The 23,550-nt window shown below is 40.1% G+C and overlaps 1 protein-coding gene across 4 annotated transcripts in view; it reads left to right on the forward strand.

Annotated features, from left to right (window-relative positions):
* WDFY4 (WDFY family member 4) overlaps positions 1-23,550 on the forward strand; it is a 134,873-nt gene that overhangs the window by 105,207 nt on the left and 6,116 nt on the right. For all 4 annotated transcript variants that reach the window (XM_080596959.1, XM_080596960.1, XM_080596961.1 and 1 more), the window contains 11 exons: positions 7-49; positions 859-978; positions 1,625-1,742; positions 2,429-2,538; positions 6,815-6,968; positions 8,586-8,677; positions 13,600-13,812; positions 14,325-14,472; positions 15,243-15,400; positions 17,176-17,334; positions 21,143-21,322. In XM_080596959.1, coding sequence (XP_080453085.1) covers positions 7-49; positions 859-978; positions 1,625-1,742; positions 2,429-2,538; positions 6,815-6,968; positions 8,586-8,677; positions 13,600-13,812; positions 14,325-14,472; positions 15,243-15,400; positions 17,176-17,334; positions 21,143-21,322 — 1,495 coding nt within the window. The remainder of the gene's footprint in view (positions 1-6; positions 50-858; positions 979-1,624; positions 1,743-2,428; positions 2,539-6,814; positions 6,969-8,585; positions 8,678-13,599; positions 13,813-14,324; positions 14,473-15,242; positions 15,401-17,175; positions 17,335-21,142; positions 21,323-23,550) is intronic.

Below are 23,550 nucleotides of genomic sequence, written 5' to 3' on the forward strand. Positions count from 1 at the left end.
ATACAGGAAACACTCAGGAGGGGAAAAGACAATGCTCCAAAAGTGGCAGGTAAACTAAGTCTTGGCTCCACATGGTTAAGCAAAGAATTTCATCACCTGTGTGTCCACCCACAGTTATATATGTGTGTGTGTGTGTGCATGCATGCGTGCACTTCCAAGCATAAGCTGCTCTCTCACTGCTGGAGGTGAGGTTATTGGCAAGAGGAGAACAGAATTTACATCTGGTTATTGCAGGGATTTTGTTCCTGCTGTGAAACATATGGTGTGACTGGCAGATTAAGTGTGATCTTACACACATTTTAAAGCAGAGACCAAAGAGAGCCACCTAGTCAAATGATTATTCACAGATCTGTACATCTAAATCAATGCACCTGTCTTGATTTCATAGATTTTATACTGAGCTGAGAGATGCATTCACTTTCCTCTACCCCTGATCTTGGTGGCCCAAGACACGTCGAAGAAATCTATACCCTCTTATTTATATGTAGCACTTTGTGCAGCCTTTCTGTACAGGCAGTTGTCCAGGATTTGCCAATGTACAGATTGCATGCATTTGGCCCTTTTAAATTGGGAAAAAGTTCTCTGTTATGCAAATACAGCATAAAAGCACTGGGTGATTATAGATGAATGCAAATGGCCTGTCTGAAGAAGAGCCAGAAAGAAGACTCAGATTCTGTTGAATGGACTGTTGTAAAAGAGCTATTGTGCTGATCTGCATGGCAGTGGGTGATTGATTACACCATTTATAATTTTTGTCCTGGTGGACAAGGGAACCACAGAGCTCTGAGGCTGCTTTTCAGGCATGTTTTTCATGGCTGGAGTTAGGAGATTTTAATGTCTGTTTCCTTTCCCTGGCAGAAGAGGGAGATCAGCAACTTTGATTATCTCATGTACCTGAACACACTTGCTGGCCGCAGCTACAATGATTACATGCAGTATCCTGTGTTTCCATGGGTCCTTGCTGACTATCACTCCCAGGTCAGTGCATGCCGCTTAACAGCATTCTGTACTTTCTGTGATAGCAACCATGTGAAGGTTTGTTTTGTGATACCACTGAAGTAGAGTGGCCTAAACCAAGGGTTCAAAGTTTGAGACAGTTAAGTTGAACTGTATTGATTCTTTTGTTGAACTGTATTGATTCTTTATAGATTAGTGTTCTCTTCAAGTTAGCATGCTGAGGTGAGGTTCTGCCTTGGTAAGGTGGATAAGCATCTGTCAAATGCATACCTAAGGAATAAGGAAAAATTGCACTGGCTTAGCAAATAGGCAGGGGCAGGCCTGTAACCTCTTGGCAAGGAGGTCTGGACAGAAAAGTCCTTGAGAACAATCCTTGCAGTCATTGAAAGCAGTCCTTGAGACCTTCCAGGTCCTTTATTCAGGACCTACCATGTCCTTTATTTATGAAGCACCTTGTACATGCTGTCCTTTCAGAGGCACATGTTGCCATTCTGTTTCCAAGTCCCTTCCCAGTTCTGAAGATGACTATTTCTGCACTGAATCTGTGGCAACCTTGTATATGTGAAACTTTGAACACAACTTTACCACTGACCAATGACACAGAGTTGGTCATAATGCCTGAGTCTGCATTCTAAAAATTCCCATCTTTGCTGTTTTTGCTTTTCAGACTCTGAACCTTAGTGATCCTCATACGTTTCGGGACCTGTCAAAGCCCATGGGAGCACAGACTACAGAGAGGAAACAAAAGTTCATCCAGCGCTACAATGAGGTGGAGAAGAGTGAAGGTGAAGGTTTTAGGAACCTAACAGGCAGTAGAGGCTTTAAGTCTCCTCAGGCCTTTGGGGATACTGTTGAATCCCTTGGAAAAGACACCCAAAGTCTTTCCACAGCTGTAGCTAAGGGAAGCACATGCCAGGGAGATCCTCTTGCTTTCGGTTACAAAGTGGTTGAGGATTGAAAGAGAAATGACTCCCTTGCATGCATTTCCTTCTTATGTGCCTTCTACTGCTGTGTTCTCTCCTCTTCACTTGGGCAGGAAGAGATGCAACAGCAAAAAGCAGTGTTCCTCAGAAAAGGCTGTTCTTGTAGGTAAGCTGCATGCAGCAGTCTTTGTTAGCCAAACTGTATGTAGAAGACTGCTGGATGCAGCTTAGCTAGGAGCTACGTTAAGAAAAGGAAACAGCATTGAGCTGTTTGACCTCTAGATATCAAGACTTTTTTATTACTAATGGAGAAGAGGATGTTCTGGCAAGATAAAGGTCTTATTTTTCAGAAAATGAATGTGGAAGGGAAGAAAAAAGAATATACAGACGTGGTAGTAACTGCACATTCAATGCAGATATGAAAAGTGTGCTTTTGCATGTCTTTGAACACGTCTGCCTTAAAGACTTATTGTGCTGTAGTAACTAGATGTTATGAACTTGAGATAGTGGAATTTAGCACTGAAATCTGATTTGTGTCAAATTTCCAGGAGACCTGTCAGCCCAGTGTCATTACTGTACGCACTATTCATCAGCAATTATAGTGGCATCTTACCTGGTCCGATTGGAGCCATTTACACAGACCTTCTGTTCTCTGCAGGTAAGGGGACAAGATAACTTCCCTCCTACACCTCGTTATGGAGCCCACTGCATTGGCTGTGCAGTGAAGAGGAATTCATTCTCTTGACATTTTTTTGTATGCTCTCTGTGGACTTTGGGCTAACTGAAGGCTCTATGTTGTGTCTGTTGATTTCAGCAGAAAAATTTTAATAGGAGTAGAACTGATGTCTGATTTTTTTTTTCCCTGAGGGGGAGGGATTATTTAGTTTTTGTTCTATGGTGCATTTTGTGAGAGCTGAGCATGTAAACACCAAGATAATGTTTTACTACCACTCTGAGTGTTAGCTTCTGACTTTGGGGTAAATGCGCTTAGAATATCTGCTGTTGAAGTCTCAAGAGCTCGTGCAGTAATGTGTCTATTGGCAAGCTCTTGGAGATGACTGTGCTAATGTGAAGAGCATCCCTAGGCTGGATGGGGACCTGTAGGTTCTGGTGGGTTGGGAGCATGAGGACTCTGGGGCACGACAGGGAGGCATGGGCTTGGCTCTCTGAGGGTGGGGTGAGACTAGGTCCAGTGCCCTAGAAGGAGTATTTTGATTTTGCTTGTTCTGAACTTGGCACCATTTTGTTGGTGCTGAAAGGACTCTCCATGGAATTGAATTTCACAGAAACTGAGCCTCGTGTTTACGTTTCCTAGCCAGTCAGCATAGAGGGACACCAAATTACCTGTCTGCCCTTTTCAAGCAGTTGGCAACACACAAGCTATGCTCTGCTGTTGTGCTGGTCTCTTTCTTTATTATTATTTTTTTTAATGGGCTGGTATAAATAAAGCACTGTGCTAATTAAGTAATGAGCCCTATGATATCAGCTGTTACCAGCAGTAGATGATGGGTTAGTGAACTACCTGAGGCAATACTTGCCATTGCATTCTGTGAGCCATATGTTAGCTGCAGTCATGAATGCCTGTGGAGCAGCTATTTCTTCCAGTAAATGATAATGGCTGCCGTGTCTCACTGGCACACTTTTATGCAAAACGTGCTCCTAGACTGAGTACCTGCTTTGTGTTTATGTCTGTGTGATTAGCAGGTAACTGGTATTTCATGTGGATGTAAATATTCAAACACTGCTGAGATCTGAAGAACTTGAAATTTTGTCTGGATGTGGATCCCCTAAACTGCTGAACTTTCATTCTCATTCCTTTGCTCTTTTTTTGCTGCATGTTCAGCTGAGATTGTTGCTCTCATTTCTCCTGCCTGACTGGTCCTACTGTGGTTTAGGAGTTGCAAAGTGTGAGATGCAGTCAGGCAAACAGCAGATCTGCAACTCTGATATTCAGTCAAGAACAGATTGGAGAAGAACTCCCAAAGTTAAGACCTTGGAAAGGTGCTGACTTGGGAAACGCGAAAGATTCTCAGCATCTTAAAAAGTGGAAAAGCCATGCTTATAACCCTAAACCACCTGTCTGAATGCACATGACAAAAAAAAAAATAATAATGTTGCATAACATCCTGTTTCTCACATCAGATATGTAATTTACACCTGGCCAAAGAAGAAGGCAGTGAGGAAGCAATACCCCTCTACTAAGGCGACCATACAGGAATTTACAAAGCCTTATTATTTCACATTTTATTTAAATGTGTTGAGATCTGATTCTGGAGGAAGGCATGTATGTGCTTTGCATATTGTACTAGAATGGATCAAAGATTCTCTCATCAGATGGGTATTTGGATGATACCTCCTATTTCATTGGATTCCTTCACCTACCCTTAGGTACCTCATAGAAATCCTTTCAGGAATAGGTTTCTGTGCTTAGTATCTCTGTTGGAAAGGCATTCTAGGACTTCATGCTCCTAATGATTTGTACCACTTGCTTGTGGTTCACCTTGTATTTTATTCCCTTTTGTTCTTACCCCACTGTTGCGTTTCAGCTAGCAGGCTATTCTTCCTTCCTGGTGTTTGCCTCTCTGAGGTACTTGCAGAGAACAGGGTTCTTACTCTTCATTGTGTCATTGACTCTGGAGCTGTCATTTAAGCACTGTCTATAGGCAATTGCTTCTCAGCATCTCTGAGGGTATGGTAAGTCTTTGCACTTTGTAAACATCTTTTAGAAACACTTTGTCTTTGGGTTTAAAACACAACCAAGACTCAGTGCTGATTAGTTTTATAAACATAGGGAGTTCTAACTCCCCTCTAGAGATCACTTTGACCAGCTGCCTTTTATATACCCTGCTGAACCATAGTTTTAAAAAGCATGTTTTTTACCAGTATTCCTGATCCGTAGTAGAAGGCCTCTACTGAAAGGAAAGAAACAGACTTACTGTATCTAGCTATACAAAAGCTGTAAGAGTTTGTTGAATTGGAATCTAAAGGCATAAAACAATTCTTGATTCTGTTTTTTTTTTTTCCTTTCAGTGTAGTGTTTGCATTCATAGAGAGAGAAAACTCATTAATTCTGATATAAATATATGCAAATAAATTTATTAATATAGGAAATGGGAAAATCAGTTATTGCTTCCTTTATAAATAATACAGGCTTAAGTTTTAAAGATATTACTTTTCCCTAAAATGAATTAGACAGCCAGGGAAAAAATCACATTTTTTCGTGGTGGTAATATCTTTAACCAGATTTGTCGCGCTAACAGCATTTCCTATGTATATATTATTTTTATTTAATACAGGTAATCTTTTTATTACAAATCATATTGTTTCTCAGGAGATTACCATCAGCTCTCATAAAAGCTGCAAAAAAAGATGAAAAAGCATCAATCACCACCAGACACAGTGCGCTGTGTGCAGATTAAATATACAAAGCCCTTTAATATGCTTCAATGAGATACTTGTTAACTGTTGATTTATTTATAGTGCTTCTTCTACTCCGTTTTAATTTCAATTTGAATCTGACTCCAAGGGTCCCTCTCTAATAATGATCAAGAGCAAGATGACCTTGTGCATCAAATTAACTCCAGCTAGGCTTACTCATGTGATTTTAGCCACTTTTTCACTCAGTCCCTTGAGTGGGTTTGGGAAGGCTTCACAGTTGTCAGTGGGATAAGGAAGAAGGACATAAGATGCAAGGAGGTGTACAAGAATTATGCAGTCATTTTGAGATAAAGCAGGACCAAAAGTCCTGTCAGAGTTCATCTCAGGGGAAACAGAGGCGAGGTCTTTATGTCTGGACTGTCCTAGCTTTTGGTTGGAGTCTATCTCAAAAGACAAGCAAGGAGATGTGTCTGGTTTATTGATTTCTGTGTTTTGTTTGCTTATCTGTGAGGGTAGTTTCTTCTTAACAAAAGATAAGGCAAAAGTTACTTCTTGACCTGAAGTTCGCAGACTTAAGAGATTGTAGACTTTAGTTTAGCCATTTTACATCATTTAAAAAGTCAGCTTTCTTCTGAATCAACATGTTCGTTCCGAACGGCTCATTCAGATGATCTCCAAAAACTGTCTGTTGGGTTATTTCTGTTACTGTAGGACTTCTATGTTAAAATAAATCCTTTTCTCAGTGTAGGGATCCCTATGTAAATGTGCACCTGATATTTTCACAAATCCATACTGTATCTAAAATCCCATTTTAAAATAGTGTAGGAAATATAGTTGCAATATAACGCATACACCCTTCATCTAGTTAGTGATTTATTTTTATCTAAAAGCCTTGGTTCAGAATGATACTTAGGGCTAAGAAGGCTGCTATTTTCTAGTGCTATACTGTCATTAAACTAAACATATTCAAATGCTCTCAGGATTTGAGGTGTTTTGTTTCTACTTCCTCATATACGAATTCAGTGTTGGGCTCAGATATTCTTCCCTTCTTCCCATCTTTTTGCTGTGCCTCCTTCCCTGCTGTCCCCTGGCCAGTGGACCTTTCCTTTTTGCCCAGATCTGATTACAGTTATTTCAGTGGTACCACCTTTCCCCAGGGGCCTTTCTCCAGAGGACTGCACATAAGATTTTGCACAACTATTTGGTTTACAAATGTAAACACCAAAGCTGTGTCTACTGCTTGCAAGTCGCTTTGGGATATTAAACAAATGAGTAACATTGAGAAGCATTAATGTCGAGTATGCTGATATTCTTAAGCTGGTTTTGATCGTTTCTGCTTGTTTCTGTGTTATTGCAACCTACTCAAAATCTCAAGCTGTATGATATTCTTAACCTACATATATACAATTCAGCACTGAGACAGTAAATAGAGCTGGGACATTCTGAGATATCACCTAATCAAATGTGTGATGACTATTGCAGAATTGGCTAAGATTCTGCATCTGCTTCTTATTTAACAGAATATTCACGATGCAATATTTTTGTCCATTTAACAGGGTGGGAGTTTTGATGTTGCAGACAGAATGTTTCACAGTGTCAAGAGCACGTGGGAATCAGCATCAAGGGACAATATGAGTGATGTCAGGGAGCTCATCCCTGAATTCTTCTACCTGCCAGAGTTCCTCACCAATGCCAATCATTTTGAACTTGGTAAGTGCCAGAAGGGACTTCACTGCTCCCCTCCTGCTCCCCAGCATCACACCAAGAGAGAAGTTCTAGATCGCATGTTGCTATTTGGTCACTGGACTATGCTGACTGATGAGGCTCTCCAATCAAGTGAGATTTTTTTTTTATTAAAAGAAAGCTTCAAAAGTATAACCTTTCTATATCCACATGACACATTCAATAAACCATGTTTCTAGCTCAGAAGGGGTTGTTGTTCCTATTAGTTGTTTCTATTAGTTTCTGTGTAAAGAAGTTGTGCATTTTGTCAAACAAAGGCAGATTTTGGTATCAACAGGCTAAATGGCCGATTTTGAAAAACTGATCTCTATCGTCATACGTATGTGGCTATCAACCATAAATTAATTTCACTTTTGGAGATGGATCAGTTACTAATTGGTACTGATGAAAGTTTGGTGTATGTTTTTTTTAAATCTGCTTTTTCTGGTGCTTAATGTTGCCAAACGTGACCTCACTATCATCTTGAATGTCTCAGTGCAAGTTGTATGAACCAAATACATAATCCCTGGCATCAAGCAATATCACCGTCCCCTCTGAATGTACACTGTTTCTAAACCTTTCTCCATCAGTGATGGAGGGCCAGAGAGAACCCAGAAAAAAACATTTTTCAGAAATAGGTATGGCAGTGTACCAGTCCTAATCCATTTCACTTTACAGGAAACTGATATCATTTGCAATACTAAGCTTCTTTTTCTAATGGATGCTGGTTGGTTAACAATGAAGGCAGAAGAGACCGCTTAAGACTCATCCTAAATTGATAATAGCAAGGGCACCTAACCAGTGATTTTGAAATCTAGTCATAAATTGTACCTAAGATCTCAGTGAAATGAGACATGCTATGAAAAGGGCAGTGTAGGAAAAAGATGTTAAAAGGTTGGTAAAAGATAGTAAAGAATTAGGTTTATTTAATCTTTGAGAGGAGATGAAATAGCAGAGCCTGCCTGAAATCAGGATTCAGAAATTGACCTGAACACAGTCAAGTGGAGGGATCTAAAAAGGGCACCAGAATCTCAATGATAAAGAACAAATATACAGAAAGATTTTACAGTAGGTAAATCCAATAACCTGAATCTGTTCACTGCTACACTGTAAGGAAATTTGTAGTCACAAACCTGAGCCTTAACTTAGATCATCCAGTAGTGTAACACTGTGCCCTGATTTGAAAACATATGCATATCTTCTGAAAGGAATCAGATAGCAAAGGACTTGACAGTGAAATCCTTCCCAGAGGCTGCTGTAGCAGAAATATCAGACAGTGCAATGGGATTATGTATGAGAAGAAAGTTATGCCAACAAGTTTGTGTTGCCTGAGTTTGCATTCAGGGCTAAAATGATTGTACTGAGCACATGCATTATTTTACTGCATTAATTACAGTTTGTAGAACATCCCACTGCTTTATTAACATCAGAAATCCAAGGAGAAATAAATTCTGCAGTGTTCTATGACATTATATTCAATGTAGAACCTGAAATTACATGTGTGAAAATCACTTGAATTTCCCTTGACTTCACTGTTTTGGAAAAGCCGTTCCTATTTGCAATGTGTGTGATTCTTGTTTTTATTTTTTCCTTTAATTCCTGCAGGCTGCATGCAGGATGGAACAGTGCTGGGAGATGTGCAGCTCCCACCATGGGCAGATGGGGACCCCCATAAATTCATTCTCCTGCACAGACAGGTTAGTGAATATCAAGTTTTGGGACATAGTGCTGAATTGAAAATGGAATCCCAAAGGCCAGAGTCACAAACTAAAATATTTATGACTGGGTGTTGTCAGTAATCTAGGTGTAGTCCCATGTTTGGCAATACCATTTTTATCCATCTTTAAAGAAAAAATCCTTTATGAGCTGGTTTACAGTCTGTTACTTCATCCTGAAGTAAATTTTCTTGTATGAAACCAGGTTTAAGAGAACAGGCTCCTAATAATGTGCATCTTCTGTATATCTTGCAAAGAATGGGTTGTTGCTAAAACATTATATTCCAAAGAAGTCAATGCTTTGTAGTATCTGCATCACACACCATCTCCCTGATTCCTGATGTTGTGAACACTTTGACTTGTGAATAGCTCCGAACATGAGAGTGAGCCTGTTGAAATTCGTGGATTTATTCACATGTGCTCAGGTTACTCCTGTGAGTGATCATGAGTACAATCTAAGCCTGTGCTTACCTACTTCTTTTTTTTTTTTTTTTTTCTCAGTATTCTTGCCATAGTTTCTATTTTAGGACTGTTGAGGATTGTTAATGAGGTATTTCATTTTTAGTTTAATAATTTAGTAGGCTCCCTTTAGGCTCTGGTGTGAAATCATGACCTGAACAATTCACTTAAAATCAGTGTCAGAACAATAAGTGCTAAAAACTACTTCGAAGAAGCTAAATTTCTATCTTGCTACTTTTAACTATTTTGAAATGGTTAACTATTGTATATACTTTTAAAAAAAAAAAAGTTTTCAATCATTTTAAAAATATGATTGAAAATAGTCATTTATTGCTGTTTTCCCTGGAGATGATCTTCGATACAAAAAAAACCTTGTGAATTAATGATATTCCAAGTTATGTGCTGGGGGAAAATAGCTACTTGCTGTTATTAGTTAGTCTCAAGTGTGTCTCCATGCTTAGTAGCTAGACTCCATGGTGTGTTGCCACACATTTTAGTAACTTGAACCAGTATGTTGAATTTACAGCGTATTCAGATATTCATCAGTACCATTACAGAAGCTGTGTTAATCTTCTTCTTTGTTTTACCTTGTATTTCTGTAGCAGTTAAATGTGTAACTCCCATCACAGCCCAGTGTTTCTGGGTTGACAAGCGCACAGTGAGTAGAAATGTCTGGGAAAGAGATGTATGGAACAGCTTTTCACCAGAAAAAAAGTCGGGTTGAAATGAGAGTGTGTCGGTAGTAACAAGGAAATCTCTCAATAAATAATTTTGGCTTTCTGTCTTTGTTTTCAAAATGCTTCAGAAATGATCTTTTCATTGCAATAGTTATGTTAGATTACAGGCTGAACTAAAAATATTTTATTTTCAAGAGGTAGTTGTTATAGCTAATCTTGTATGGTATATAGCTTCATTATTAGTAAAATAAAATGATGTTATTTTTCCAAATATAGAATTTGGGGAGGGGGGGATTTTGATACATGAGAAAATTTGATAGGCTTTTTGTTCTGATTTGGAAAGAAAACGCTATTCAGTATCTGAACAGCTTCCATTTTTCAGTCAGACTCTGTCCCCTCTCTTTTTACAACTTTGTAACACGAGATGGATGAAGAAAGGAGATGACTTTTTTTGCCAAAACAAATAACTGAGATGAAGAGAGATTGAGACGCTTTGAGACTGCTTAAGCTCCTGTATGTACACAATAACAGGTATTACTGAGTGAGGCATCACTGAAGGTGCCTAGAGAGTGATTTAAAGGCTCAGAGCTGCAGATACACTGAAAGGTAATGGAAGGGACAAGTGACCTGAATTTCGATCACTGCTCATCAGCACATGACAATACATTTACTGTGAGGAGGGAGATTCTTGTTATAAGTGTTGTGTGCATAGCAGGCTCACTGCTTGAAGTACAGTCCTTTCCAAAGTGAAGAGTTGAGCCTAGGGACTGCCCAGCCCTATCCCTTGCAGGGAAGAAACTCAGTGTTACCCACTGCAAGTAGGTTTTGCCCACCTCAGTCAAACATGTAACTGTTCCCTGTTGTTCTCCCCGGACTCCAAAGAAGGCATGTAGGCTTTGGGGCTTTCTGGTTTCTTTCTAAACTCTGTCTCATGCTCCCTCTTGTAACCTTACAAGGTGCTTAGTCTCTGTCCACCAGTTTGCTAAACATGGGAATGACAACACTTCTCTAACAGAGTAGCTGCAGACAGAAATCCATAGACGCCTGAGAGCTGCTGCAATTTTTTACTGATGTTCTTTAAAGAAAAGTGTAGGGAGATATGCTTTCTCTTACATCCTGTCTTGTTTGGATGTAAAGTATTGGGCTTTGCTCCTTGCTGCTTGTTAATGCTGGGCACTGTGAGGGCACTTAAATTCAATGGGAACATCTGCTTTAGCCCTGTAGTTTGGAGTAAGGGTTTAGTTTTGAAATGATCTATCAATCATCCCTGCGTAGCATGGTTTTGTTCTCACTGCAAAGTGATCTCAGATTGTTAGCTAGATTCGTTTTGAATGAAATGAAACCAAAAGCTGCACTCCAGTTGTGCACCTAAGCTATGCTCCTGCCACTGATGGCATTCAGACCGGGGGAGCAGACTAGATCTAGTTTGAAGTAAAGCCCCCACAGTGCATATAATGTGGATACTGGGTCCTCTCTACCAGCTGTTGTGTTCAGCAGACCTGCTTCCACTGAGCTGAACTATTTGATAGCATTGGCACAGCTGATTAAACCATGCAGCTTGTACAAATGAATTGGAATCTCAAATAGGAGCAGTTTAGCAAAAGGAAAATCATGTTTATAGACTCATGTTCTTAATGACTTGCTAGGCCTGAGCAGACCTTGAGTACAGTCAGTCCAGTATTTTATCTCCAACCACTAATAGCACCAGGTATTACACAGGAGGGTGCAAGAAATCTTGCCATGGAAAGTTAGTTGATTAACATACCTGGGAAGGTTTCATCTAATCCTGACGAGGTAGAGATCTTCAACTCTGAAATGTGAAGACTCCTCTTTCCTCTGAAATAACCTGCAAGGCTAGATGTATTTGTTACTGGTATCACGGTGCTTTTCAGGAGGCTTCACAGAGTTTAAAACACTAAACAGATACAGGTCAACACTGTTGTGAAACCTGGCTATTTCTTTAAGGAATATGGGAGCAAAGAATTGTTCTTGAGCTAAAACTGTGAGTAGCTCTCTACTTCATGTATAATAAGCTAAGAATATGGTCTACATAATTTCTTTACTCTCTTCTTAGACCTCAGTTCTCCCTGCCTTGCTGGGCATGTCACAGTGCTCAGTGAAATACTGAGTGGCTGCACAGTCTCATCTCGGTTGGTTGCTTTGTTTTGCTCTGGCGGTGATGCCAGGCAAAATTTACAGTTTGTAATTCGTTCACTAACTGCTTTTATTAATAAGAATGAATTCTGAGTCTGTTCATAAGTGTTTTCTTGTTGTTTGCAGGGGACAAATTGTATACTGTGGTTGTTCTCTGCCCTGCCCTGTGATCATTTTAGCTGTGGGCAGGGTCATTTAAACCAGTATTGGGCTCACTGTCTGCTCTGTGAAATGAGCCATTGTTCTGGATCCCATTAGCGTGTTTATTTCTGCTGTGCTTTGGGTAGGATGGTCTACTTGGGAGACCTTTAACTGAGCATCAGGGAGTGTTACACAGTCAAATGATTTGGAGAGACGAAATTAGTTTTAATAATGCTTAACACTGATGCTTGAATCATTGAGCAAGGCAATTGTGGAATGCACAAACAAAGATTTGGTGATGCAGGTGACGGCAGAGACAATATTATGTAGCAAAGCTTCGTAGATAAGGCTGACTAATCTGGAGGTGGGCAAAGGTTTGACTCAAACTCGCGTCCACTGCCCTTGAACTTGTTGTCTGGGTCTTCCAAGCACAAGTTTTCTGCTATCATGTTGAGCCTTTTAGGGAGCCCACGTTTAGGATGGATGTGCACTACCTTGTAGGATCTCTTATGGTCTTCTCTTGTAGTAATTGTTTCTTCTGGTTGTGTTAATCCATGTGCCTGTGACTGTGGGTGGCAGATCTAGTCAAAGAGAGACATTTCTTGTTTTGGGGGGGAAAAGTTCAGACCTTGAGCTTTTCCAAGATGAGGGAATCTGGGGGCTGCATCTGTCTCTGCTTGAACCTTCTGAGGGTTGTAAAATGTGTGTGTTGATGAAACTCAGGCAGTCATGAAGCTTCTTCATAGGGCTGTCCTGCTGTACCCCAACTCTGCTACTGCAAAGCCCTTCATGCTCTGCCTGTCTTGGCTTGTGGCACCTCTTGCCATTTCACTACAAGCTCTGCATTTCCTTAGCTGGTTCATGGCATGTACCTTCTCCTACCATAACCTTCAGACCCAACTTAAAGCTTCTCTGCTAGTTCCTTCCTTTCCAATATATACTTACATTATCTTCTCAAATCAAGTGTCTGCCACTCTAAGGCCTGTTTCTACAAAGAGAGTAGTACATTAAATCACCTGTGGATTGTCTACAGAGCCAAAAGGTAGTACTAAATGCTAAATAAAAAAATGTCTTATTCATTTAAACCGTCTTGTATCAGTGACAGTATTGATGAAGAAATCATAACACAGGTCTTAATACATGCTCGGAAACCAGAGGATGTGCCAAAACCTGTGGAATGCTTGTGTTTTGCTTAGTAGAACCTGCCTGAGTTTTCGCTAAAGATACTGTAACTGGTGTCTGCTATGTCAAGCATGCCTCACTCTGTCCTTCCTTTTCCTGTGAGGATCTCCCCTACATCTATTTGGCCTCATTTTGTGAGGACGTGCTGTGAAAGATTGTGCTGGAAGAACTGAAAGTGTGAAGACTTGCTTTCAGAGAGTGCTGTGGAGAATTTGTCTCCAGCAGGGAACAGGGAGTAGTAACACATCTGCAGTGGATGAACTCTAATGAATTAATTTTCTTTGGTTTCAGGCACTGGAAAGTGACTATGCCAGTGCACACCTCCATCGCTGGATAGACCTGATTTTTGGCCACAAGCAACATGGCTCAGCTGCTGTGGAGGCAGTTAACACCTACCACCCTTACTTCTATGGAGACAAGATGGACCTCAACAACATCAAAGATCCTCTGATTAAGAGCACCATCCTGGGTTTTATCAGCAACTTCGGACAGATACCAAAGCAGGTATCACTTGATTATGAGAGTATAAAGCGTGATTTATTTTGGTCTTGTAGTATTTCAGTTGGAAATCAAGAGAAGAAACTTAAATCACAGACAGTCTCTGATTTAAATCTGCTAAAAGATGGGCTGTAGAGTTCTCCTGATGGTGTGACTCCACTCTCTAATTATGCTGTTCTTGTCATATACCATACAGCTGTGGTATCAAATCTGGGTTCTGCTCTCTCAGTACTTACATGAGTAACCACTAGTCTGGGGCTGAGTACAAGCAAATGAAGGCAACTTAAATTCTCACCTATAGTTTTCTCTCTTCTCCTGAATCACTGGGAGTAGCTTCCTATCCCTGTAAGGGATGTAGTCTGATGAAAATGTAATGATAAGGATAAGATGGTCTCATTTTAATGAAGAGGTTTGTTTGTGACGGTTCTGGAGTCTATGATTAATGTTTTAAATAGATGCTTCTCCTGCATGATCTGGCTGGTAGAGATGTGTTTTTCAATGCCATTCCTTTGTTCTAGCTCTTCACTAAGCCACATCCATCCAGGAATGCCCAGGGTAAAAGTTCATCAGGAAGAGAAGCAGTGCTGTCTTTTCAGTCAAGTGGAATTCTTCCTCCGTTCATCAGCAGTCTGCAAAACCTGAAGCTCTCACCAGTTACAGTAAAAGGTGCAGCAGGGGCTGTGCTCCATTTTCTGAGCTACTAAGTGTAGAATTCTTGGATGGGGGTGAATCTGAACTTTGTGTGAGTTGACGTGAGTTGGTACCACCAAGATCCCTTCAGACAATTGTTATTTGCATGTGTGTGTATTGTGAGGGGGCATTGAAAGTGTACTCAGACATCCAGGAGAAATCTTGAAAATTCTTTTGTAGAGTTCAGAACAGATTTATGTACAACATCTAAATTTTTTCTGTCTTCTTCGTTCTGGATATTTCAAGTTAAAGCATAAAGCTTGCTCTTTCCCCTTTTCATTATTCATCTTTTTCTTAGTCTATTTTTCTTAACTCTAACAAGCCTGGAAAATTTCAGTGTATCTACTTCTTTTCATCCCATGATGCTGGTATGTACATTGCACATTTTTATGTGGCCAGCAGACTTCTGTAGCTGTACTACAGAGGCTGTTGGTGACATACCCTGCATCGTGTAGTTCATGGCATAAGGCTGCCTGCCAGTGAAAAGGAGCTTAATGATACTGCTGTCTCTTTCTTTGGAGCCATTCTCCACCTCTGCATGGACTTACGTGGTCTGCTGGAGAGGGGAGTTTCCACCATTGTCTTGGAATCTCAGTGGCAGAGTGGATTTCTGTCTGTGGACCTGGTCCCAGCGCACTGAGACCAGTTGTGGGGCATGCCAGCCCCACCACAAAGCCATGTAAGGCAGTAAGTTAATGTTAGTGTTCTAAAAACAACAGAATTAAATATGTTCTCTGTCTTGTCAGACTATCCCAAGGGAGCTATTGGACACATTGTTCATACTGAGAAGGGCATTCTGGCTGTTGAAAAAAATAAAGTTTTGATTCCTCCTCTTTGGAACAAAACATTCTGCTGGGGATTTGAAGACTTCACCTGCTGCTTTGGCAACTATGGGTCTGAAAAGGTAAATAGAAAAAGTCTAAGCGTTTCAGAAATGGATGTTATGTTGTGGTCTGTCTTGTTTAGGGACCCAGTTGAGAGGCTGTAGGGGAGCTGATTTTGGAGAGTGCTCTGCATGACTTTTTGCAATCAAGTTTTCTGAGGATTCTCAAGTTGGATGTTCCAGTGGACTACAAAATTATTTCACTGCTGAAAAATGTGACTTTTTCCCTCTAAATGACCTTGAGTTTTCCTTCAAGTGACTTTGTTGTCTGTCACAACGAAGGAGAAACCTCATTTCATAGGTTGTAAGGACAATACAAGGTCTTCTGGCCCCCAATTAGAAATTTCATTGTGCAGAACTTTCTGCTGGAATTAAGATAGGACCATCTGTCAATTCCCCTCTGGCTCCCAAGCTTAGCCCAGTGCATTCATTCAACGTAATAATGTCCCCTAATCTAGAAAGTTAATACTCTTACTTCTTTGCTGTTAAAAATCAAGGGTCTGTGTCACCACACTGCTGGCTAGGGCACTGGATAGATTCAGTTCTCTACCACAAACACACTGATATTGCATGTGTTTGGGACAACGTTATGATGTGCGAAGACATCCAAGTTTGCTTGGGTATCAAAATAGCAGAATTAGTCATTCAGCAAAATACTAGCTTGGGTATCAGAGCATACCATATCATTATGTTTTTACAGACATATCCGCAGTCACTGGGCATGAGAAAAACATGAGATTTATTTTTACTTTCTGATTTCTGTAAAATCACAGAGTTTTTCTCCATTGATTTTCAATATAGCAAATTAAAATTGGTGCTCAGTAATTTACAGTGCTGCTATAGGTGTAAACTTTTTGCTTTATCTCTACTGGTTGACTCAGAAGCAAGGAAGTTACAGAATGGTGGTTATTCTTGTTTTTTTTTTGTTTGTTTGTTTTTTCTCCTCCAAAGATCAAGGTACCATAAAGTGTTCTGGTATTGCTCAAAAGTCAGGGTGTCACTGAGCCTCTTGCAGTGATTATACAGTTACTGTAAGTAGTTGAGGGTTCAGCTTGAATCTCTATTGGGACAACAGTGCCTCTGTTGAAAATATATTGGATATACTTTAAGTATATTGTTGCCTTCATTGAAGTAGTAAAGGTTTGTTTTGTCCATGGTATGATTTTTGTAACTGTGGCATCCAGGTTCATCAGAATCATTAGCACTGTGCTGTCATCCACATTGGGTGTAAGAGAGCTAATGCAGAATGTGAGCGGAGGGATGTTTGTGCTGTAAGTGCAGCAGTGTAGAGTTGTTTTAGGCCAGCTTGGTACTGCTAGCAGAGCAGTTGGCCAGAACGGAATTCAGTAAGCCTTGGCTATTCAATCCAAGTATGACAAAGGTGTAGCTGAGCCTGGCACTAACTCTCTTAACGGTGGCAGTCATAACCTGAGCTTTGTTATTAATCTACATTGAATGTTTGCATACTGTTGCTATATGGTGGCAGAACAAACTTGCCTGAAGCTATGTAGGAAGTCTGTAGCACAAGAGGGGCTGGAACTCTGTTGTCCTAAGACACTGACCTTTATCCAGCCTTCCTGTTTGGTCCCCAGAGTCTGGCACAGCTGCATGCAGCCACAGTGTGTGCTTATACATAATATACAGCTGTGCTGTCAACATAGAGACTTGGGATAAGATGAGCTTTTTTTCCTGGGTTAAAACAGGCTCAGTTCTCAAAATTAAATCTGCCATTTGGTATTAATAAATGCGTGGTATCACCAGATGAGTTTTTGGCTGAAAGCTGCTTTCTCGTACAGAACATGACTACGTTTGAGTGCATGGCAGACTGGGGTAAATGCCTCTGCGCTGTGTGTCCTTCAGCAACTACCATAATCACATCTGGAACAAGCTCGGTTGTGTGTGTCTGGGAACTTTCTTTGGTCAAGGACAAAGTGAAACATCTGAACTTGAGACAGGTGAGTACTGTGACTCTTGGTACAGAAATTTAATAAAAAGCAAAGAGAAAGTTTTTTTCTGTCAGAAAATTGGAAGAGAAAACATGCTACAGTGAATCGAAAAGGCAGAAAAAGGTGATAAAGTAAAAAAAAGAAAAAAAAAAGGTATAATGTGAAAACTTGTTGTCAGGTCAGGAGCTGATTATATGCCTTATACCCATACCTTATGTATTATGCTTGGTGGGTTTTGTTTGTTTGTTTTGTTTTTTTGCCTTGGTAGCATTTCCTAAGTTTACAATGATAGAAGAAACAGTGACAATAAGGCATGTCCTCCCTTGTAGTGCAGCCAACCCTTGGATTATTTTCAAAAGCCAATATTACCTGGAGATAGTTCTAGTTCTTTTTTGGCTGCTAGAGCAGTGGGCAGGATCTCCAAAACACCCTGTCAACTTAGCTGACGGAGATGAAGGCTTGGCTAGGCAAAGCCCTTGATACTTCTCCCTCAAACAGAAGTCAGAACTTAAAAAGTTTGTCTATCACTCCACAAGGTAGGGAAAGATCCCTACAATGATATAGTTTGTGACCTTGCTGTCCATGGTCCTTTAGTGTTTGTTGATTTGGAACTCATCTATAGTCACCCAGCAGCTGTATAAATGCTATTTCATTTGCAAAAGTGAACAGTGAGTTCCCAGCTTTACAAGAAAATCTGCTGTACTATCATATCTCAAAGGCAGTGTGCGACCTCTCTTCCCTAAGAATTCAAGAGACAGAAAACTCTCTGCTATTCTTAGGCAAACTAATGATGGGTTCATTGATCAGCAAGGAGGTCTCCAAATTCTTGTTCTAGAGTCTTGTTCTGTTCATATGCTCTGGAGATATCAGGAGATATTTCAGTGCTTTCTAGACCTGGAGCGAAAAATATTTTATTTGTCATTTAAATAATGTGAAAACATCTATGTCTGCTGGGAGGCCAGAGAAGTTCCTAGACCTTCACTTATCTGATGTTTTTGGGCATTGAAATTAGGAAGAAAACTGTTTAGAGCAGCTTCTCTTCCGAGTTCTGTTTCTTTCTTGAGAAGCCAAAACTAGGAGACAAAATCTTGAGTGACGACCTTTTAATCCCTCTGCTTAGTATTCCAAGCCAAGAGGTGGACATGGAAATGGAAGAAATAGCAGCAGAGAAAATGTAAGCAGTAATCTTCATAAATATCAAAATGATACCAGTCTGGCGATTTGTTCGAGTTTCAGGCAGCTGACTGAAGAGGCTCTTTCATCTTCAGTACCTTTCCGTTTAGCAATATAAAATCAGCTTTGCTGATGTGTTCCGCTGTGATTAATCTGATATTACCCAAGGTCCTCAAAGTGGCATGAGGTCATACAGTGACAAATGCTGTATTTTTTTCCTTCTCTTTGCTTGCAGAGACCTTTTTTTTTGATGACTGGCATAGATGTAAATTCGAGTTATGGTTCTAAATGTCTTCCAGTGAATTACATGCTGCTTTCATGTAATTCACTATTTCTTGGTGGCTGTTTTTTTTTTTTTTTCTGAACAACAGAAAAAATTGTATCATCTTTCCTGAGAGAGTGAACTTTGCTTAAGTAAAGCTGATGTGCTATAAAGTGGATGGTATTCACTTATCAGCTGTCTCATGGGACTGACACATTCTGGTTTGGAATGTAGTAAAGTGCAGAAACTATATTTCAGCATAAAAAGTCACTTTTCCCTCTCTAGCAGGGACCGCTCCCACAGTTTTGTGGAATGCTAAAGATTGAGCATAATAGGCTCAGTATTGATCTGTGCAATTTACCAGTCCCCTCAGTGTTCATGAACACAGCAACCCATGCAATCCGCCCCCCAGAATTTCTGGGCCGAATGAAACACCAGGCTGGGAGAAGCATCCAGGAAAGCTGTGTTGTGTGTGCTGTGCTGAACTGTCAGGAAGGTACTGAGCATAGCTGTGAATTATCTGTGCCCATGTCAGCCAGTTACATTGGATGGCCAGAACATGGTTCAATTTTTCTGGACTGAGCATTCCTGCAGTGAAGCTGATAAGCTTTATTTATTTATTTATTTGTGAATTTACTGTGGAGACAGGCCTCACAGTTCTTTTCCCCATTAAGGGAAAACCTTCATGAGGAATAACACGAAGACATTAGAGAGCTATCAGCACTTGCACTTGACTGTTTTTGCATTAATACATATCAAAATACTGGTAGATCAAAGCTGAAATTTTAACTGAGCTCTGATCTATCCTTCTCTTCCACACTCAGCTTGCATTTAAAGTACTTCACCAAGTCTTTCTGAGTTAAAAAAGGAGAAGAGAGTTGATGAAAATTTTTGTAGGACCTTAGACTGTCTCGGCAGTGCGAATGTTGTCACAGTGGGTACATTTCCTTTCCTTCTTCAGAGGAATGAGAAGGAATTTGGAGTGCTTGAACCTGCCTTGTCAGAGGCCGTTCTGTAGAGGTCTTGTGCAGTTCTTGAGCACAGGCATTAGGTTATGCCCAGCCCTTTGTAAAAAGACAGTTGTAAGCTACTGCTGAGTTGGGAGTGCTTCCAACCTCTGAGGACTGCTGATGGAGATGCCATTTTGTGCCAGTATTTTTAGCTGATGATTCTCTTCAATGGAATACATCGCAAGGTGGAATTCATCCCTTGCAGTTGCAGGTCACCTTCAGTAGGTCGTAGCTGCAGCTCAGCGTCTTCTCCAGTGGATTCATGTTTGAATACTGTTGTCCTAATAACATTGGCGAGTGGCAGCGCATGTTAGCTAAAAGAGTTCAGTTTGATATTCACAGACTGGAAAAGAATATGAGATGTCTTCACAAAATTCATTCGGGACATGTGGCTATCCTGCTCTGTGACACTGTCTCTGAACTGAGACAAACCCTGAAAATGTGTTAATTAAGTCATGTAGGGACAGCCAGCAGGGAATATGCATTTACTGTTAAAACCAACATTAAAACTGGTGGATCAGATTTTTCACAGTAAGGCAGTTAATAATTGAGCCCTGAAAGGCTTTTCAGGAAATCTGTGAAGGACTCTTTCTCTGTTGCCCTACAGGCTTTAATGTCGTTGGTGGTTATGCAGCAGAAATGTATGCTGCTGTTACTTGAGAGTGCTGCATTACACAATTGTCATCAGTATATTCCTGTTCATGACTTCTGTGACGTTAAATTGCCTAAAATATAGTCTTTTTAAATGAAACTGTTTAAAGCTAAATCAAACTGGATATTCTGTATATCTCTGGAATCTAGAAAACAGAGGAAGGATGATGGATAATGACGAATGAGAGAATTCATATATAGCTTTTTAAAGCAAAAATAAAAACAAATGCTGTTTTTATTCCGATTAAAAATTGGAAAAATGTTAGTACTTGTTCAGAAAAACAGAAAGAAAAGTCTGGGAAGGTCACTGAAATATATCTTAAGTTTTATTTCAAAATGATTTAAAATATTTGAGAAATAATTCTCAAGTCCAAATTTTACTTGCTTAAGACTGCGTTGACTGAATTTATTGATGATTTGCATACAAACCACTGTGGTAGAATCTGAAACATAGGCCAAGGGCCAGAGTTGAGTTGTTTTACCTGACCTACCATGCAACTTGGGGCAAGTCATGTAATCTCTTAGATATTCGACTTTCCTCAACCACGAGTTGAGGAAAAGGATGGTTCTATAAGAATCTTTGGGATTTCTACTTCATACACCTTTTGGCTCTCCAAAGTGTGACTTGGTTGCTTATTCTTGCTAAGTAAATGGCCGTAGAACTGCAGCTCCCTAGTAAATCAGCCACACAGTTGTGTTTTGTCGCTTTTTTCCCCACCAGGCTCTGTATGGGCACTCTCAGGCAGTGACCTGCCTTGCTGTGTCTGTGACCTACAGCATAATCGTGAGTGGATCTGATGACAGAACCTGCATCATTTGGGACCTGAACCAGCTGACGTACATAACCCAGCTTCCTGCCCATGGGGCAAGTCTCTGTTCTGTTGCCATCAACAATTCAACAGTAAGATCTTCATTTATCATCTTTCTTCTGATGCATCCATGAACATTTCATGATAATTTAATGGGTGCTCTTCACAACATAAAAACATCCTGAGTCTGATACATTGATTTTTTTTTCTTTCTATAGAGATTGCTAATAGTGTTCTTAATGATAAGAGGGGAGCACTAAAAGCAACATTTCAGACTGAGTAGCTAAGCAGAAACATCTTAGGTGGATAGCAGGATTAAAACTCTTTTAGTTTGCAGAACATGAAGTATTACCTTAGTAGCTCCTGGATCTGGCTAACCCATAATCTTATTGCTTTCATTATCCCATTAATTTCTCTTGACATTCATGCAGCAGACCCATGTCAGCTGAGGAATGCTGGACCTCAGTCTCCCACCTCAGCTGACAACCTTCTTACACCCTTGCAGTGATAGTGTTTGTGGTTTTTTTTTTTTTTTGGTGTTTTTTTTTTCTCTTTCTTTCCCTCCTACTGTCAGCTGAGGGGTGTGCTCTTGACAGCAGTGGCTGGGTTTTCGTTTACCAGCAGTGGAAATAATCCTGTTGTGGTCTGGGCCTGGCTGCAATTGCATGCATGCTGATAGGAAAATATTTTCTATTGGATTTAACTGTAAGCACTCTGGATATTATTTTTTCCAACCTTCTACCTCCCAAGAATGTTGCTTGTATATTTGTATTTTCAGTGCTAATATACCATAGCAAGGTTCTAGCTGCTCAGACAATTTGCGAGTACATCCAGTACTGGAGTTTGTACCAAGAGAGGCAAAACTGAATTCATAGCAGTGGGAAACCAAGCAGACGTTCTATAGTTAGTCTGTGCCAAAATAGCCATCTCATATTAGAGCTTCACTAACCATGCAGTCTGATGACTAGTGATTGAGGGCAGGAATTAAGTAGTCTGTTAAGTACTAGCTTGGCACCCAGCACCAGGGGTCCTGGTTAGTAGTAATATATGGCCAGTAGCTTCAGCTGGCCACCTCACAATACCTGGTGGCCCCTTGAGAAGGCAGTTGAAATAGTGCCAAGCATTCAAAAGTGAGTGGGTGGGATAACATGGGCTTCATACCTCAAGAGCATAGAGTCCTCTTTGTCTTACACACCAACCTACCATTAATGGTAGCCATTTCAGTTGGGAGCTCCTCTCCTAAACTGTCCAAAAATTAAAATAGTTAAACTGATCAGACAATTGTCTGCAGAAAGGTTCATTTAAAAGAAAGAAACCTTAAGAAAATATGTTTGATTTATTTATTTCATAATTTGATAATATTTATTATAACATGAAGATAAAAGCAATGCTGCTTCCATTGTGCTAAATTAAATATGTTGTTTGATACAAAGTGACATTTTTGGTAATGAGTTTTTTTTCTTGGAAAATTCAGAATGTTTTAAAGCAAAGATTTGAAGGAAACAAATTTCTGAATCACTTTTCTGTGAAATAAGAGCCCTTTACACCTGTTCGTGACATGATTGGTTTTATATTTGCTTTAGCATCTGGAAGCTCCATTTATAGATCCAAACTTCATGGTGTTTGTATGACTTAGGCACCAAAAAAAATGCTTTCCCAAAGAGTTTATAAGCTAGGCAGAATTGTAAAAGCTTGCTCTAACTAATGATTTCAGTTTTAAATCTCTGGTCTAGACCTGAAAAACACTGTAGATAATTACCAAATGAACAGACATGTAGATGAGGTAGCTGACATTCAATATCTTTAATTATTGGCAACTGTGTTTCAATGTTTCAAACAAAATCTTCTGTTTTATCTACAGAATCCTGTCCTCCAATGTGAAGAACCCTTTCCCCAAATCAGGGGTGACATACAGTGTTAGTTGATTTAAAACAGATGCGCACTGCTAATTTAAGGGCACACTGGCCTTCGCCAGAATCAGATGACTTGGCTGATGCTGTTCTGTTTAACTGGCTCTTAGTATGCATAAAGGGTGAAACGTTTGGGTGAAATTTCAGTTAGTATCTTGATCAAAGGGCACTTCTGATAAGATTATTTAAGACTGCAGCATCAGCTTTTGATTCTGTGCATTCCTTGCCCCAGAGATACCTGTGTATTTGCTCCTTATATGCCGTCCCTGGTAAGACTATCCACCTGTGCTGAAGGAGTAGGAGAGATTCAATTGCAAAGGATGTTTTCTGCATTGGAAGTGCCTCTCATTGAATGCTGAGCTGGTCATTGGTCGAATGCAAAACAGTTTAAAAATGCGATGACGTTAAGC

Source organism: Anser brachyrhynchus, assembly GCF_964034855.1.
Source record: "Anser brachyrhynchus genome assembly, chromosome: 6".
NCBI lineage: Eukaryota > Metazoa > Chordata > Aves > Anseriformes > Anatidae > Anser > Anser brachyrhynchus.